General features: G+C 45.7%; 1 protein-coding gene across 2 annotated transcripts; it reads left to right on the forward strand.

The window, feature by feature from the left end:
• Positions 1 to 5136: 5136 nt before the first annotated feature.
• On the forward strand, positions 5137 to 16033 carry LOC308396714 (high mobility group protein B2-like). 2 transcript variants are annotated; one of them, XM_080882229.1, is made up of 5 exons: positions 5137 to 5296; positions 6742 to 6900; positions 12876 to 13027; positions 13215 to 13389; positions 15160 to 16033. In XM_080882229.1, exons 2-5 carry the CDS (start codon positions 6751 to 6753, stop codon positions 15283 to 15285), a joined length of 603 nt encoding a protein of 200 aa, XP_080738355.1. In that variant the 5' UTR covers positions 5137 to 5296; positions 6742 to 6750; the 3' UTR covers positions 15286 to 16033. The 2 variants fall into 2 exon arrangements, with proteins under 2 accessions (XP_080738355.1, XP_080738356.1); XM_080882230.1 differs by having other exon boundaries at positions 5142 to 5296; positions 6687 to 6900.
• Positions 16034 to 17002: the final 969 nt, after the last annotated feature.

The raw sequence follows: 17002 nt of genomic DNA on the forward strand, positions 1-17002 counted from the left end.
ATTAAAATCAAGTTTAAACTGGTTAAGAAGTTTATCAGCTAAAAGATGTGGCTGGATAGTATTAAAAGCTGAAGAAAAATCAATAAATAAGAGCCGAGCATGAGCTTTGGCGCCATCAAGATGGCGATAAAGGAAGTTCAACAGAGTGACCACTGCATCACCCACACCTCTACAAGGCCTGTAGGCAAATTGTAGAGGGTCTATAAGCTTCTCTACTTGCTGCAGGATCTCCTTCCTGACAAGGTTTTCAAAGGACTTCATCACTAAGGATGTTAGAGCGACAGGCCTAAAATCATTTAATGATGTAGCAATGAAGTTATTGCTGCCCATCTCCGCCTCTACCTTATCCTTGTATTTTATATTGGCTTTTTTAATTTCTAATCTGATCTCCTTCCTAATTTCTCTAACTTTCGAGATATTCCCTTCAATAAAAGCTTTTTTCCTTTCGTGAATCAGCCTCATAAGAGCTTTTGAAGACCATGGTTTGTTATTAGGGAAAAAATGCACAGCCTTTGAGGGGATAATCATGTCTCTGCAAAAGGAGACAGCTGCAGACAACGTCAGTGAGTTCATTAATGTCTCTACATGATTCTATAAACACCGACCAGTCTGTACAGTCAAAGCAGCCCTGCGGGGCTAAAGAGGCATCGTCACTCCAAACCTTTATGCGGTGTTTCCTCACTTTCTCTCTTCTCAGTACAGTCTTGTAAACTGGCAGAAGATGCACCGTGTTGTGATCCGAGGATCCGAGGGCGGTGCCAGCCACAGATGTATACGTAGGCTCCCTGAACTGTCTGGCATTAGGATTGTGCCCACCTCTTGCTGTCATGGCAGTGAAGAAGAGCTCAAAGTGGTCCCGACTCAGTTTCAAGGTCAGAAGATACCTGCACGGGGCATCGGTCCTCTCAACAAGTTCATTATAGATGTTAAGTGCACTTATGCCATTAGCAACGAAACCATATATGGCAGTCTTCTTTTTGTTGCGTGAAGTGGCACCATTTTGTCATACTGCTGGACCTTCAACCCACGAAGCAAGGTTTCTGCATCCTTCAAGCTGGTCTCAGCCCTGTGTTTAGTTGTTGGCTTCATTGGAGCTTTGTAACCTTTTCCAGGAGGATTATGGCTGCATCAAAAGCTGCATCTACAGTGCGCACAAACTCTACAGTTGCAGCTCAACCTTTAAAGTCCTCCAACTTCAAGCCTTGTTCACAGACTCCATTGCATCCGCTACACTTCTGCTGAAGAGCTGTGCTGCCACGTGGACTTTCATTTTTTTGTTTTCTCCACTGTAAATGAGTCGTTTTAGCCTGTTACCTATTTGCAGATGACACTGGCCTTCTCTGATCCATCGATGAGGAAGTACACAATGGGAATTTTCCATCACTCATTGACAGCCACAACCGTGAGGACCAAGGCCCGGGTGGCGAGTGTGTTGTCAGCTTCACCAGTGACTGTGTTTGCATCACAATGGAACTGGTCCCCTGCAAACTCAGTCATCCGGTGGATGTACGTTTCATCCATCATTAGAGCACACACTGTGTCCTTTCCCTATTCTGTTTGCCTCCACATGACTTCTCGGTGCTCTGAAAGATGCTGCTGTAAATCCAGGATCAGCTGAGACACTACACAGTGTGGATGGTGTGACTGTGTGGCAGCGCTTTATTAAAATTCTCATGCACATACTCGTATACCTTTGTACCTTTTTTGGGGAGCAAAGAAAAAGTAAGAAGGTATTGGAACCGGAGAATGAACGTTTTGCAGTGCTGTAAATGCTTGCGTTTGATGCATTGCTTGGATTGTTTTGCCACGAGTACCCAGCATGCAATGTGCGAAAGTCACGTGCAATTACCTTTTTCTTTGCCCCCAAAAAAGGAATGTACAAAACGAAGGAGAACAATGCCGGTCCGTACAAAGACAGACTCGACGAAAAGACAAAGAAAAGATATGAGGAAAAAATCAAAGGAGTGAAAGGGTCAGACCCTTACGAGCACACAGAGTGGACAAAAGACGTTAGCGTGCTGCCCAACTTTCACCACGCTCATATTTATAATTATACGGTTCTTGGAGTGAGTGCATACACATACACAAGCCCAGATACAGTTTACCGACAGATGGGTACAGGACTTTGAAAAGCACTGTGTAGAACGAAAGACCATCGTACGAACAAAGGTAAGTTTACCTTACAAATCATCTTCATAAATACACATTTGTTAACCGTTTATTAATAGGACCTTTAAACTCAACGGTAATGAATTAGTAGTGGAAATTTTTTTTGGTACTGATTACAGAAATGTAGTGTAACCGGTGTGCTTCTGCGTTGTGTCTGATAAAAAAGGTAAAAGAAAGAAAGACCTCCAAGTAAATAATTTACCCACTCCAGCTCCTCTCCCACAGGGGAATTGTAGAAAAGGGCATTTATTTTTACATTAAACATAAAGTATGCATTTACACGTAACATATTTGACATAAGATAAAACAAAAACAACATGAAATCCAACATATCTGATAAAAAAGGTAAAAGAAAGAAAGACCTCCAAGTAAATAATTTGCCCACTCCAGCTCCTCTCCCACAGGGGAATTGTAGAAAAGGGCATTTATTTTTACATTAAACATAAAGTATGCATTTACACGTAACATATTTGACATAAGATAATAAAAAAAAACAACAACATGAAATCCAACATACCTGATAAAAAAGGTAAAAGAAAGAAAGACCAAGTAAATAATTTGCCCACTCCAGCTCCTATGACCAAATACAAACAGTGGGGAAGAGGGTTAGCTCAACCCACCACAACTTCCAAGCTAGCAAGGAGTATATATTCATGTTAGCATTTATGGTGCCTAAAACACATTTATGATACACACATACTACACACTTATAACATCTTACAAAAACAGGCTTAATAATGACAATAATTGAACTAAAATTGCAATCAGAAACATCAGGGTGGCTAAATATGAATTATGTGTGTTTTAAAGTGTTGGAAAGAAATGACACCCACCTCTCCCACAGGGGAATTGTAGAAAAGGGGAGAGGCAAAAGGGGTACACTGTATTTATAGTACTGCACCAAAGAAAAAGAAGAAAAGAACGAGGGGCTCTAATTGATAATGAACACAACTACAGGTCCTAAAAGTCAGGTATAAAAGGAGCAGTTTGGGAGTTTAGAACACATTTTGTGAAATTATAACAATGTGATTTATGACTGTTACAGTAGCAGTGACAATAATATTGTATGCTGTAATCCTACTGGGTTATTAATGATACAAAAATCTGTCATATATCCTGTGAATAAAAGTATATGTTTTTGTCTATGTATTTCGCATTTCGTATGCTGTTTTGCCTACAAAACACAGCAAACATTACACACTGCCACAATAAACAAAGGAGCATAGCACGATTTCTGTTCAGCGCCATATAAGATGTATTAACTACTACAAAACACTGACCTTTGTGGAAATGCTTGGAGCAGACTAACATGTGAGCTGGAGTGTTTTCGAACGGTGTATTAGGTCTTCGGATAGTGGCAATCCCGGCCATCCGTCGCCTCTTCTTGACTTGGGAGACATGGCTTGGACAATTTCTCTTCCACGCCGGAATCCGATAAAAACCAATCGCTTTACCCGTTGGCTTCACGTGGCTGTCGCTCGCCCGGCTTGTGCAGTTAATAATACAACAGCTTCTTGCCATTTTTTATTTCTTTTTATCGCTGTGTAACTGATTTCAATTGAAAGCCTGCGTGCGCTAGTACCACTTGCCACGAGTTCCCAGAATCCTTTGTGGTTTTACCCCTGAATGACGTCACATTTTCAATCTCTATCCGGTTGTTCAGTGATGACGTCACGAATCCTGCTTCCGGGTCTAAAGTAGTCTGCGTTTAATATGGCGTTTGTGTTGTTAACATGTTTAATGTTTTGTATTTTCTTCTATTTGATCTCAAAAAGCTCCTAAAACAGTCAGTGATCACTGTTGACCTCCCTCGGCTTTTATTACCACTAATCATTTATTTAAGCTCAGTTTTTAAAACCTTAGGATGTAACTACAGCCCAGCCCATGCAGCAGTATATGAATGACTAACCTCGTATTGTGGATGGATTATCTCAGTTGTTCTCCTGGCTGAAGTTTGGTCCTTTTACAGCATCCTGCCATGCGATTACATTTGTTCCTGACCACCGAGAACACTCACGTTAACTTTTATCGAGTGGGAAAAAAGTTAGCTTGTTTATATTATGCTAACATAGCTGTGTCGCTAGCGGTCACGTAGCACATCATTATATACCAGCTAGCCAAACTTCAGTAACCCTACAAACGTCACTGCTGTTTAGTTTTCTGTCTTCATTTATGCTGGAAGTGATAGCAGAGCTGTACGTTTGAATTTGTTTCCAAAACCCCGCAGTCAGGACATGCTATATTGTATTTAGATAGAAGCTAGCGAGCTAACTCCCTGCTAACTTCTAACTCCCTTAAATGTCATAAATTCCGATTTCATGGATGCCTGGATGTTAAACTCAGTTGTTACACCTGGTAGAGCAGAACGCTGATTATTTTATTAAAGATGAAAGACTTTAGACAGTTTTTCAACTCTCAGTAATGCCACAGTGATCGTTTGATATATGGACCTGCAGCGGAGTTTAGACCCAGACACGGCTAGTGATGTCAGACTGAACAACCGGATTGAGAGGCGGTTTATAATTTCGAGTCAGAGGTCAGTTGGACTCTTTTCATGTTTATTATTCAGTTCAACTGACAAACATCTGTAAAATATGACACAAAGGGACAAATGCCTAAAAATACCTGCTAATGTATTTATAACTGTAAAAAAATCATTTAATAATACTGTAAAATTCAAGACCTTTTCACTCAATCGCTACGGTGTTATCTGCCACGTTTTCTCTGATTGGTCAGAACACCTGACATACACAAATTCCAACGAAACAGATGGAGGTTCTAGAACTTGGCCCCGCCCTGTTTATGTGTAGAATTCCCGCCCTGGTAGCGTCGCTCTGCGGGCGGAACCGTGTGACACAACTGGATTTGACTAACAGTGGCTATAACCAATCAGAGATCGGTATTAAGACGAGCTCCGCCCGTGTTTGCAAACAGTGTTCCGCCCCCTCAATAGGAATGACCAACGGGGGCGTTGCTAGTGGGTGGAGCCTGTCTCAGGCTCGACCCAGTTTGAAAGTGAACCAACGGCTCCAGTTGCAGCTTCAACCCCAAACAACAACAAGAACCCGAGACCCGGAGAACCAGACTCGGTCCAGTCCGTTTCACCTGCAGCCGGCCCTCCTGACGAGTGAGTACCCCGATCGGCCTTCCACCGCGGGGCTGCGGTAAAATAGCAGTGTATTTGAGCCGGAGATGAGCTGGATGTGCCGGGCATCTTGTTTCTGATGTGGGCATCCAGAGAGAAAAGATCCGGAATAATAGCTGGAAAACGGGAATAAAATGTCCGCTTTGACGGTGGCAGCCTGGCGGTGGTGGGATGTGGTGTCCTTCCTGGTCCTTTGTGTGCTCCCTCTCGGAGGACTGATCCAGACATGTTGTTGTAAACACGAAACGCCCATTTTGGAGTATGAATGCCAGGAAATAGCCTGACCCCGTCTATATAACGCTGACCTCTCCGATGCATAGACGGAGCCCTTCGTTAAAAATGCGCAGTAGACGTAGAGACTGTGTGTTTCCATTGCAGCACCGCCCGTATCAGCATTACCGGCGGTGCTTTGGGATAAATGTGTCCGTGAATCACCGGAGAGCCCCGCGGTGCTCTCTGCAGCCTCTCTACGGGTTTACCGGGACTGCGAGCGACTGTTAGCCGCTGCTAGCAGAGGGGGATGGGGCGGCTAGCTCCGCAGAGGGCGGGAAGCAAATGGTGGTCCATTGTTCTGAGAAGCTAGCGTGGCTAGGCTAACCGCAGCGGCCGCAGATCAGCGCGAGTCCCGGATACTCCCCTCCATCCGCCCCAGCGAGGCTCTCACACCTCCAGCCCGGGGCGTACAGCGGGTACCGGGCTCCGTGGGGAGCTTCCAGCGCGGACATAAGGAGGAGAGGCTGCCGAAGGGCCTCCCTCTGCCCGGCAAAGAAAATGGAGCCCGTCTGCTGCCTTTGTTATTCACAACGAGGCCCAACGGGGAGCTGTTACCGGAGATTTACCGTTAAATACGGGCTCATACCGGCGGAATATAACCGGTTTATGGGTTAAAGTCACAGCGTGAAGAACAGCAGACTCACGGGTTAAAAGGTCATTGCACACAAACGTGTTTAAAGCTGAAATAAAGGTTAAATCCAGTCGCTCATCGTTATTGTGTCAGTGATGTTTGATCCTCTGTCAGGAACAAAACACCCGTTAATAACCCCGATCAGCTCCTCTGATCAGGTATTATCAATAACATGGACCCACAGTGGCTGACCATCAGGTTTCTCTGTGATGAGTTTAGTATTTGGTGGTCAGTAATCACAGCGATCAATAATCACCACCAGCACACTGAATGTAAAATAAACCCATGTTTCATTACTGATGAAACTATATCACAGCAGGGGTCAGAGGTCAAGTGCCACCCTAGTGTCTTAGTATTTACTGACAGGTCAGAGTTGAATTGTGAGTAAATATAAAGTCCTTTATTGTTATTGTACGTGTACAATAACATTATGGACCAAGTCTATAAATGCATATCTGGTGTCTGCAGCACTGCCTCGGCTCTCCGTCCCCCTCACTCTTCTTCTTCTGTGGTGGTTCTTCAGGCCGCCACGATGATGCGTAAAGACATCAACAAGCCGAAGGGGAAGACGTCGGCGTACGCCTTCTTCGTGCAGACGTGTCGAGAGGAGCACCGCAAGAAGAACCCCGAGCAGTCGGTCAACTTCGCCGAGTTCTCCAAGAAGTGCTCCGAGAGGTGGAAGGTGAGGGGGGGGGGCTGCAGGTACCTGGTCACATGACCACCTGACCCATCAGTGTGTGAGTAACAGCTCACCTACCCGTGTTCAGCTGTCCTATCAGGACACAGTAAGCTCCAGCTGTTTGACTGGTTATAGTGGGAGCAATAAAGAGTTGTCATGGTGTTCCTGTGCAGCAGCTCCAGTCACAGACTTACAGTGTAAACTCATTCAAACCTTTGGCAGGTTAACAGGCTGTGTGAGCAGAGTCGATGTTCTGTGTGCGCCTCGAGCCTCACAGCACAAACACTCTAAACTACAGAGGAGCACGGGGTGAATAAAACCACAGCTCAGTGTTGAGGACTGACGTTCACTCTGAGGCAGCAGAAACAGCTGCTTACAGGCAGCACAGACTCAGAGGATCCTCCTGCTTCACACTGAGCTGTGCAGGACTCACCTGCACAGGTGGATCAGCCTCTGACCTGTTTGTTACGTGTCACATACACGGCCGACACACAGAGGTGAATGGGTGGAGTCATCACGAGAGCTGCAGGCCACAGCAGAGCTGCTCGTGATGTCACACGTGTCGCTGTGACATCACGAGCAGCTCCAGCATCACTGCTGTGCTCTTCATCACCCAGCATCAGTGTTGGTCAAGTCACTGGAAAAAAGTAACTAATTACTGATTACTTCCCCAAAAAAGTGATCCTGTTACTTTACTGATTACTTATTTTCAAAAGTAATTAATTACTTAGTTACTTTTTAAAAACACGATTTAAAACCTGAAGAGGTGATAAATAGATCTTTCAGCCCAATTCTACTTTTTCTGCATAATCCATCATACAAAATGTAATCAAATGGAAAAGTCTCTTTTTAAAACTTGTTTTATTAGTTTTAATCTTTTAACTTTATGCATCAAGCAAACATTTAATTATATGCAACATTCTCTGACTGGAATAAATTAGTTTAACATTTAAACCTATTTCCTGCACATTCCAGCACATAAAATAAAATATTTTTTGTGTTTACGCTCAGTCTTTCAAATAGATGCAAGTAAAACACAGCAGAAAATAAATAAAGTCACAGACTCAGCGGTCCTGTTGCTCTATTTTCACCTGTAAAGCAGGAGTGGGGCAGGCGGAGGTTTACCCTGGTGCAGGTGTGCCGCGGTCAGTGGAAGAATCCGCGAGTTTCTCTGTGAGTTTCCCATTACGTCGTAGCTACTCGGTGCTTGTTGGAAGTTTAGGGGTTTTTTCGCTGTAAAAAGAAGTTTTCTTCCCACGCACAGCGGACACTAATGTTTTTGTCACTTTTTATGGAATCAAACTCAAAGTAAGGTCAGTACTTCCACGCTTTAAACGCTGCACGCTCATACTCTCTCTGCACTCGATATGTGATCCATTGTTGATCTGCACACAGCTGTTGTCACGAACGGCGCACTCACTTACGTCACTGTCATGAGACATTCTCGCAAAAAATCACGGTTTTAGTAACGCAGTAACGCAGCGTTCCTACGGGAAAGTAACGGTAATCTGATTACCGTTTTTGCAATAGTAATCCCTTACTTTACTCGTTACTTGAAAAAAGTAATCGGATTACCGCGTTACTGCCCATCTCTGCTCAGTACAAGAGCTCAGGCCTCTCCACACGGTCACAGCATCATGAGTAGCCACTGTAACATGACAGGCAGGACAATTACAGGAAATGAAACAATGAAATGTGAATAAACTCTAATCCATCAGAACACTTGCACGGCGTGGTGAACGCACTGGTTCTTATGGAGCTCTCTGCTGCTCAGTCTGGGCACTCAGCACAGTCAGTCTGTCAGCAGAGCAGTGATGTGACCGGTTATGAATCAGCTGCTGTGTGTGTGTAAATGTGTTTAGTGGCAGCTGGTGGACTGTAACGTGCTGCTACTACCAGGAGGTGGCAGCAGTGCACACAGCAGCTGTTTGAGGAGCACGTAGAAGAACATGTTGATGTCTGAGAGCAGGGGCCCGTTCTTCGTACATCGCTTACTACATCCAAGATCAAATGACACATCCAAGATCAAATCATCGCGCTAACCGTGAGCTCGCTAATCCGGTTCCCCGAACACACCTGCTGTTGACGATTAGTACAGCTGGACGCAGTAATGTGACATCACTGGGTGTCGTAAAAGGGGCTACGCATCGATAGTAGAAACATTGATCGGCAACCCTCTGATTGGTCGGCGAAAATGTCGACGGAGCGCGCTCGGCTCGGTATTTTTCGGCAGCAGAGCAAGAACTCTTGAGTGAGGGATTTCAGGAGTTTCAGAGTTTAATCAGAACGCAAGGGAACACTGCAAAGGCTGCAAAAGCAAGGAGAGAGGGCTGGCAGGAAGTTGCTGACAAATCAAACTCGTAAGTAATTTAATAATAACAATAATAATGGAGTGGATTGATATAGCGCTTTCCAAGGCACCCAAAGCGCTTTACAATGCCACTATTCATTCACTCTCACATTCACACACTGGTGGAGGCAGCTACAGGTGTAGCCACAGCTGCCCTGGGGCAGACTGACAGAAGCCAGGCTGCCATATCGCGCCATCGGCCCCTCTGGCCAACACCAGTAGGCGGTAGGGTAGATTTATTATATTACACTATATTATCCAATATTATATTACATTATATTATAATATGTTATATTTTATCCTCTGTCACATTAGAGCCACGACAGGACCCACTAGAACATGGGAACAGGTAAAAGTGAAATATAAGAATATTCTACAGAATGGTAATATTTATCACTTATATTGCTTTTAGTCTCTTGGAAAGAGACCCTGGAATAATCTGTTTGTTTATAACAGCAACCAAGAAAAGGGCAGAGCAAAAAAAGACAGGTGGTGGTCCTGCACCCCCTCGTCAACAAGTTGGTTAAGTGAATAATACCCTCACGGGAAAATCGATATCTCTCTATGAGCACACTGTCGCGCTGAGTTAAAGGATCCTGTCTGTCCCGCAATATACGCTGAATTCTGAGGACTCTCCTTATCAATCTTGCACCTTCCGCAATGGGTTGCTCGCGTATACGGACAGGACATGGCTGCGACAGGCTTCCCAAATCCACCTTCGCTTTTATAGCCGTGGTCTCTCATCTTGATTACACGAAGTAATTTACAATTGCTACTCTGAAATATGAATTAAATCTGTAATAATCACATACATGTAATAGAATGTTAATAGTACATTTCCCTTTTTTAGGAAATGACCTGTATGTATCTGTGTGAAATCAATAAATGGATCAGGTGCTGCATTGTCTTTAGTTACATTGATGTTATTTATTTATGGTGAAACAGTGGTGGAATATCGCTGTTGCTTTCGTATGATGACGCGGACATACCTGCGTGGCCGCGATCTAATCCTGTTTACATAAAGTAAACCTGCTCCCGAGCAGGTTTACGCTTACGGCTCTGTTGCTATGACAGCAAGTCCCGGATGAGCTTCGGGGAACCGACTGATCCAGGATCACGCGAAATCGTCAACAATCTAATCCGGCTAACCTACTTAGCGAGGTACGAAGAACGGGCCCCAGGGCTGTGTTCCAAAACTCCATCCTGTCTGCTTTTCCTCATCGAGGTCACAAGTGGATTTGGAGTTAGGAGAGGAAGCGTTATGGTCGCCTCCCCTGAACGTGACGTCAGAGGATGGACTACAAAATGCTGGTCCTACCCAGGGCGGGTTACGACAAAACCATTTTAACCATGGTTAAAATGGTTTTGTCGTAACCATCGAGTACAGGTTGTCGTGGCCATATTAAGCTGTATGAATGTAATTCACTGTGAGTGGTTTTTTTCTCCCACACCCTTTGAATGCATCATTAATCCCCCCTCCACATGGAAAACCGCGCTGAGCGTGCGTGTTTACGTACTACCAGACAGGGAAAGGCGACAGCGGCAGATTCAGACTCACTGCTGGTTTCACAAAGAGGACGTCCAAGAAAATGCAGTAACCTGCAAAACTACAACAGGTAACATGACCACAGATTTATTCCACCAGCTGAAAGTCATCCTCTGTTTTAAACAACGTAACTGCTCCTTTAGCTGTGTGTTGTTTTTGCTGCTTGGTGGTTGCTATGAGCTTTAGCTGCTGTGGATGCCACACGTGCCGATATTTACATGAACTTCAATTCAAGGAGTCTTAAACTGCAGCTCGTCCCATCAAGACATATCGTGATATTTACATCGTGTTTCATGATGGAGCCAAAGATATCACAACATTAGACTTTCCTCAGTGTGTCCTAATCTGTTGTTTTATGCAGCCTGTGAAATCTAAGGTTTTAATGTTAAAGAGGGAGATTGGAGTCAAATCCACTGATGCTTGCAGCTTGTTTCCATGTTAACAAGCTGGTGGGTTTACAGCAGAGGCTCAGAGTCAGTTTGAGAGAGCGTCACTTTCAGGAGGAGAAGATTTCCACCTGTGATTAAAGCGTCTGGTGCACAGTTTACTGCACAAACCCCAGCAGTGAAATACTGCAGTGTGCTGCTGCTGCTGGGACAACAGGTGTGTCAGAGTTAAAGCCTGTCCTCACACCGAGTCACTTATTGCTCCTCTGTAATGATGGAAAGGAGTTCTCAGCAGTGACACAGAGCCACATCCCTCTGTGACCAATGAAGCAACGCGTCTGAAAACACAGCCTGTTAGTGTCCATCCCCACTTATCAGGGGCCGGGTCGCCCAGACCTCCCTGTCCCCAGCCACCCCCTCCAGCTTGTCCGGGGGAACACCAAGAGTCCCCAGGTGGAGCCCTCAAGCACCCCACCATGGGTTGCTGAGAACGTACGTTGAGGCGAGCCGACTATATATAGCTGCTATCTCTGAACTTAACGCACTAATTAAGGTCCTTCCCCACCAGACAGGTGACCATGTCCTAATGCTGGTTTTGGTAACTGGGGATCGGTCTGCCAGGGTCTCCGCCCTTGGCTGCTGCCCAGCAGATGCTGCACAGCCCGTAAAAGGTCCCCGGTAACCCTGTTCCCTAGTTCTTACACTCATAGGGGTTTTTGAATCACTCTGACCCTCACCCAGGACAAAATCTGCCACGGGAGACCCTACCAGGGGACAAAAATGCCCCGACAGCATAGCCCCTGGGATCCCTCAGACACCTCCACCACAATAAGGTAGCGATTCACAGAGGGGCTCGTTAGTGTGATGGATCAGTTAAAGTCATGAGTCACAGACACACAGTTACAGCCTCTCACCCAACAGATAACCATGAGCTCTCCTCTGACAAACCCTGACTCCACCTGAGCCTCCATCCTCAGGACCGTTTGCTCAGGGCCCAGAGGTTTGGGACAGAACAACATCTGGATGCATTTTTTATTAATCCTTTATTTTATCCAGGTAAAAATCTCATTGAGATTAAAAAATCTCATTTCCAAGAGAGACCTGACATCATGGCAACAAAAGTCATGTGTGAAACGTGCTGTTGTGAGCATCAGTCAGCACAGTCAGTGTGTGTGTGTGTGTGTGTACTGTCAGGTGTAAACTGTCAGGGACAGGAAACAGTTCAACCCTTAATGTAACAGACTGGCTCCACAGAACAACATGATCACTTCCTGTGTGCTGGACTCGTACATCATGTGAACACTTTAGCTAAACACATCTGGTCAGGTTTGAGGAACTCGCGCTCTCCTCTGTGTGCTGGTCACATGACTGGATTATTCCCATGTTTCATTCCAGTGTAGACAAAGCTCTGAAACAGGGACTGATAACAGCTGTAACATCTGCAGCACAGATCCACTGCAGCTCAGGTCAAACCCTGAGACAGATGTGTGCAGCTGTGGTTGAAGCAGACAGGTGCAGCTGCTCTTACCTGCTGATGGAAGCATCTGGATTCCAGCTGTGTTCAACTGGTCCCAGCAGGAAAACTGGTCCTCTCCCTGAATCGATTCTGTATTATTCTGCATTGTTTTCTGTAAGTGTGACCCCGGGAGTTCAAAGGTCAGAGGTCACACACTGACTGTCTGCTCTCTGCCTCCAGGCTCTGTCTCCCAGTGATAAGAAGTGTTTCGAGGACATGGCCAAAGCTGACAAGGTGCGCTACAACCGTGAGATGAAAGACTACGTCCCCCCCAAAGGCTTCGGAAAGAGGGGCCGCAAGAGGAAAGACCCCAACGCCCCCAAAAGACCCCCGTAAGACCCCAAACACACTCTGAAGGTCCAGGTAGCACCTGACACACCTCATGTACTGATGTAAGACCCCAAACACACTGTGAGTGTGTGGTTTGAGTGTGCCAGCAGGGGGCAGCACAGGGCTGCTCATGTTTGAGTTCAAACACAGAGGCAGATCCTGGATCAGCTCTAGCCTGTCTGTCTGCAGGTCTGCGTTCTTCGTGTTCTGCAGCGAGTACCGTCCCAGTGTGAAGCAGCAGTATCCTGGGCTGTCTATAGGAGACTGTGCCAAGAAGCTGGGAGAGATGTGGAGCAAGCTGTCCCAGTCTGAGAAGCTGCCGTACGAGGAGAAGGCCCAGAAGCTACGAGAGAAATACGACCGGGTGAGGCTCAGTCACACAGACAGAGGGTAGAAACCAGTCACAGTGTGTGATACAGGCAGGTATGAAGGGTGTGACGAGCTCAGAGTACATCTGGTCCTCAGAAACATCAGCCTCTGTTCTCCTCTGTACTGCACGGTTCCTCTAATCTGTGCATAAACACATTTTCTGCACACGATACTTTAACATGCTTGAATAGTTTTAAATTACATTAGCTGCTTTTGTCAGCTGTTTGGAGACTGGAGGGTCACATGTCCAATCATGTTCGAGCCCTGATGTCAGCTCTGCAGGTGAGGCTGAGGAGCAGGAAATATGTACCCATGTTAAAGGGCCACATATAGTTTGAGCTGTGGGTGATCTTCAACACATAACTGACACGTTCCAGCAGGTTTTAGATAAACTGAGTGTTCGTCTGATTTCCTCTTTATTTCAGGCTTCTAGCATTTTCTGTGTGGTACGAACATTCAAAGGAGCGTTGTGTATTTTAATATTTCACCACCAGGTGGCAGTGAAACCGATTCATAGACTGAGGTGCTCCAGGTCCAGCCTTCAGTCTGATGCTGCTGCTGAGCAGACGGGTCCTTTATTCATACAGTTAGACTTCAAACAGACAAATAAATAAATACATGGAGACATGTGTAAAACATTCAACTTTACTGAGCGCGTGCACTGAGCTCTCTGTCAGGCTTTTATTTTGTAATCCTTTACTGAGCGCGTGCACTGAGCTCTCTGTCAGGCTTTTATTTTGTAATCATTTACTGAGCGCGTGCACTGAGCTCTCTGTCAGGCTTTTATTTTGTAATCCTTTACTGAGCGCGTGCACTGAGCTCTCTGTCAGGCTTTTATTTTGTAATCCTTTACTGAGCGCGTGCACTGAACTCTCTGTCAGGCTTTTATTTTGTAATCCTTTACTGAACGTGTGCACTGAACTCTCTGTCAGGCTTTTATTTTGTAATCCTTTACTGAACGCGTGCACTGAGCTCTCTGTCAGGCTTTTATTTTGTAATCCTTTACTGAGCGCGTGCACTGAGCTCTCTGTCAGGCTTTTATTTTGTAATCCTTTACTGAACGCGTGCACTGAACTCTCTGTCAGGCTTTTATTTTGTAATCCTTTACTGAGCGCGTGCACTGAGCTCTCTGTCAGGCTTTTATTTTGTAATCCTTTACTGAGCGCGTGCACTGAACTCTCTGTCAGGCTTTTATTTTGTAATCCTTTACTGAACGTGTGCACTGAACTCTCTGTCAGGCTTTTATTTTGTAATCCTTTACTGAACGCGTGCACTGAGCTCTCTGTCAGGCTTTTATTTTGTAATCCTTTACTGAGCGCGTGCACTGAGCTCTCTGTCAGGCTTTTATTTTGTAATCCTTTACTGAACGCGTGCACTGAACTCTCTGTCAGGCTTTTATTTTGTAATCCTTTACTGAACGCGTGCACTGAGCTCTTTGTCAGGCTTTTATTTTGTAATCCTTTATTGAGCGCATGCACTGAGCTCTTTGTCAGGCTTTTATTTTGTAATCCTTTACTGAGCGCGTGCACTGAGCTCTCTGTCAGGCTTTTATTTTGTAATCCTTTACTGAACGCGTGCACTGAACTCTCTGTCAGGCTTTTATTTTGTAATCCTTTACTGAACGCGTGCACTGAGCTCTCTGTCAGGCTTTTATTTTGTAATCCTTTATTGAGCGCGTGCACTGAGCTCTTTGTCAGGCTTTTATTTTGTAATCCTTTAGTGAGTGTGTTGCCACAGAGGATAAACTGCTTCCTGTGTGTTTCAGGACATGGTGGCGTACCGCGGCGGCGGCACGTATGCCAGGAACCCCAGCTCTTCAGCTCAGGGAGGAGAGGAGGAGGACGAGGATGAGGGCGAGGATGAAGAGGAGGAGGAGGACGATGACGAGTAGAGACGAAGAGCTGCAGCTGGGAGAGAGAGTGTTAGAGAGAGAGTGAAACAGGTGTGTGTGTTTCAGAGTGCAGGTCAGGGGGCGGAGCCTCACAGCAGGTGTGTCTACGTTTCAGAGACTTCCTGTTCCTCTGTTAGGGTGTGTTTCTAAACACCGTCCCCCTCTGATAGAAACAAGGTTCCACCTGACAGGAAGCACACTAACACTTCCTGCTGCAGCTGATGGCAGGGACAGAAGAAGAAGAGGTCAGAGGTTAACAGCTGCTTCTGTATAGATCACATGACTCCATCAGGTGAGTCTGACAGCATCACCTGGGTACAGACGTTTATTTAAACAGCCTCAGCCTGGCTCACAGGTCACATGACCACAGGAGTCATGTGACTGAGTGTCGGTGCTGGTGACACAGAGGGAGGCGGAGTGCTCTGAAACACACACACCCGACCACAGAGAGTGTGTGTGTGTCACTGTGTGTGTGAGAACAGGGTGTGTGTGTCTTTACAGTAACGTGTGTGTGTGAGGTCATCAGATGTTAAACTGTCCCACAGCAGAGGACAGTACAGTAACCCCCCTCCTCTCACTGTTACCATGGTTACCCCTGCACCCTCCACCCCTCCTGTGTGTTACCATGGAAACCCCCGCCCCCTTCAGCATCATGTTGTTTTTATGTTGTGGACGTTTTTGTTCTTCGTTCACTGTCAGAGTAGAAACTTCAACTTTTATAATAAAACAACCACCTGAGGGAAAAGCCCACCCGGAGTCTGTGCTTACTCGCTGCCGCCCACCTCACACACACACACACACCTGTGATCTGTGAACATGATCTCTTCAGCAGGATAAACCCTCATCCTCACTGTTTGTGAGAGACTCACGCAGCGCCCTGACTGCTGGGAACAGAGCCTGTCCTGCAGATGTTACGTCATGACTCCAGAGGTTAGACCCATCACAGTGCTGCTACTAAATCTAGTAAAGTCCCTTTTTCATTAGCACCTGCTCAGATCGACTTGCCTCAACTCGACTTGGGGTGACAGATTTTGCGTTACAATCGAGTACTACCTAATGTACGTGGCCGTCGTCATAGCAATGCGGCCGAGCGTGACGTAGTTAATACGGGACACAAACACCACAACAAAGGTGGATGTCGAGGCGATGATATAAAATCTTCAGAGCCAGCCCTGCTCTGATATCCTTAAGACATTCTGACACAGGCCTGAGGGGTCATTCTGGTTAAATGGCAGGTAATAAAATGGCAATAAATACCAAAAGCAAGGGCCTGAGGATGGACCCTTGAGGTACCCTACACGGGAGTGGGACAGATAAGTTTATCAACAGAGACAAACTTCTGTCAGACAGATGTGGCTTCAGTCACTGAGGCAGCTCCTCCAATGACAGAAGTCCTGATGTACTGTCAGAATCTGCTGTGGCATCTACAAGGAGTCAGTGGTTAATAAAAACAAGTGCAAACTGTGCTGTGAGTACTTTAAACCTGACTGAAATGCCTCAACAATACTGAGTTTGAAGAAAACAGGGTTCAGTGGTGTCAAAGGTCAACCTGCGGTTAACTCTTTACCTCAGCTGGTAAACACACTGATGATTTAAACTAGTGTTGGTCTTATCAACAGATCACATGACGTCTGTGTTTTAGCCTATACAGTTATGGTTTCTGTCCTTATTTAGTTGAATAGTTACTGTTAAAGTTATGAGTCCCTCCTACAGGTAA

Source organism: Rhamphochromis sp. 'chilingali' (genome assembly GCF_963969265.1).
Source record: "Rhamphochromis sp. 'chilingali' genome assembly, chromosome: 1".
NCBI lineage: Eukaryota > Metazoa > Chordata > Actinopteri > Cichliformes > Cichlidae > Rhamphochromis > Rhamphochromis sp. 'chilingali'.